Source organism: Apaloderma vittatum, unplaced genomic scaffold (assembly GCF_000703405.1).
Source record: "Apaloderma vittatum isolate BGI_N311 unplaced genomic scaffold, ASM70340v1 scaffold33402, whole genome shotgun sequence".
NCBI lineage: Eukaryota > Metazoa > Chordata > Aves > Trogoniformes > Trogonidae > Apaloderma > Apaloderma vittatum.
Genome location: NW_009702448.1, coordinates 3,511 through 5,848, shown reverse-complemented (window position 1 = coordinate 5,848; position 2,338 = coordinate 3,511). Strand labels below are relative to the sequence as shown.

Sequence of the window (2,338 nt, the reverse complement as noted above, 5' to 3'; positions counted from 1 at the left end):
GTTGTCGAGGAAGCCTCTCCCCTTGGCCACCAGCCTCACCACTCGCTTGGGCATGATTTTGGTCTGCTTGACGGCTTTCGTGTTGGAGAGGCCGACGCCTTTCCGCAGGTCGGTCACCAGGTCCCTGGTGAGGGTGCTCCACGTCGTCCTGGGACCGATGCCGTAGTAGATGTCCCGGTCCTTGAAAGCGATGAGCTGGGTGTTGGAGACGTAGTGGACAGTGAAGAGCTGGTTCTTCTCCGTCGTCTCGAGAACCACGGAAATGCTCCCGTTCGTTATGAATTTGAGGTCGAAAGAAATAATGAAATCTCGGGCGTTCCCAAGCTGCAGAGATACCCCCTCGGTATTTTCTGCAAAAAAAAACGAAAAAAAAAAAATAACAAAACCCTGAAAGCCTCGTTCAGCGGTGAAGCACTCATTTCTCCAAAACGTTTAAGCTACGAAGCGCAGCTTCCAGGGGTAACCCCTCTTACCAGGCAGGATCTGAAAGCTTTTAGGGCAAGCCCATCAATAATTCAATCATTCTTTCATGTATTATTTAATTAAGCACATTAGCAAATGCGCAAGCAAAGGCCAACTCCCGCAGCGCAGGGTGGAGCTCGCTCGCGTCCTGCACGAACAGCAAAAGAAATAATTAAAAAAAAAAATAAATAAAGCCAGGAGCTCAGGTATTTAGGATCCTTCTGGGACTAATTTTTAAATCTACAAGCTTCTTCTTCCCCAACTCAACAGCTCCAGCAACCAGCACGCTGATTAGTTTAATGGGAGGTGGGGGTAAAGAAAGAAAAAAATATAGAAGGACTAACGTGTTAAAGGATTTATTAACCCCTCTGATGGCAAAACTCAGTTTCATTTAAGAAAAAATTTACATAAAGCTCCTAGGCAGTGCCACGTAATAAAACTCAGTGTTCCCTCACGGGCTCGATTTTCAGGTGCAAAATCCACTTCTCGCCCAAAAACCTCTCCTAGAAGATGAAAGGGCTGATTAGTTGGTGTGCAAACCCCGTGGCTTTGAAAGCACGGAGCGATGACGAACCCTTAAAGCCAGGCCTCCAATATAAATGCCTTTCCACGGAATGGAATCCTCTCGATTGTTTCCTTCCTGCTACTTCTCGACGTGTGAAACACCCCATAAACCTTCCTACGTGCAACCACCGAGTTCCGACGAGCTTCTGCTGCCCAGCAGAGGTTGTTCCCCACCTCCCAAAACCAACCGCGAGGGTTTCGCAGTGCCCTGTGCTTGCAAGCGCCGGTGGGCTTTTCGGTATTTTTGGCCGAACGACGTGTTTTCCCACCTTTTAAAAGCAAAAGCTTCTCTCCTTTGAGTTCTGGAGATCAAGACGAGATCGGGACAGGAAACCGAGCGCTTCGTTACGCAACGTTTCGCTCCTACAAAAAATCTAATTAAAAAAACTAAAAATAAATCCCCCAACCCTGCTCGCAATTCCTGTCAAGTATGTTTTATCATAAATAAATGCTTGGGTGATAACGAAGTGAATTATAATGGGGCGGGGGGGAAAGAAGAGTTTTAAGAGGTGAAGGAGAACTGTAAATCCATTCCTCAAGGCCGCAGAAGATGGGGAGGGTGTACCACAGCCTTCGAGCCCTGCAGATCACTCTGCTGTCAGGAAAGGACGAGGAGGGAATACGAACAGATCTTTTAGCCTTTCCTCTCCCCGTATTCACCCACTGCGAAGACCCAAGGGTGTGGTAATTATTTCCCTAGAGACCCAGGCCTAAGGTGCCAGCTGCAAATTACTCCGTTGCCCTTTTAAGTGATGGACTCATTCATCCTAATGGGTATTGACTGAGGAGAAAAATACATTATGTCCTTACTAATGAGCCCGTCCTAGCAGAAGGGAAACTCTGGCATGAAATAATGGATTTCCCTGCTAAGTACAGGAAAATGAAGAGACGGCAACAAAATGCACCAGCCGGAGAAGGTTGAAAGCCCCTTGGGTTAGGCAGAACGAAGATGTCAAATTATGCAAAAGAAACACCCCCAAAACCCCCCCAGCTGCATCTCAATGAAGAGAGAGATCCCGGGTCCAACCAGAGCACCGCACCTGCGGCACCTGCTCCAGGCTGAAAATGGACTTTATCCATCAGCTGCCGACATCTGCTTATCACACGGCAGCGCTATTTCTCAGGCTCCACAACCGGCTCCATCTTTCCCTTTTTTTTTTTTTCTTTTCTTAAATTTTACTTTTTTTTGTTGCTTCTATTTTGAGAGAGAAGCTGGAACCGCGTCGGTTTTTCATCGCCCTCCGTGCGCACACTCACCCATTTTTTTTTTCCCTTCAAACAATGTCAAAAGAGCAGCTGATGGAGAGAAAAC

At 47.2% G+C, this 2,338-nt stretch overlaps 1 protein-coding gene across 1 annotated transcript in view; it reads right to left on the bottom strand.

The window, feature by feature from the left end:
* GLCE (glucuronic acid epimerase) overlaps window positions 1–2,338 on the bottom strand; it is a gene marked incomplete at both ends in the record, with an annotated part of 6,162 nt that overhangs the window by 319 nt on the left and 3,505 nt on the right. The window contains 1 exon segment of the mRNA XM_009864261.1: window positions 2–437. Within this exon segment, the coding sequence (XP_009862563.1) occupies window positions 2–437 (436 nt within the window).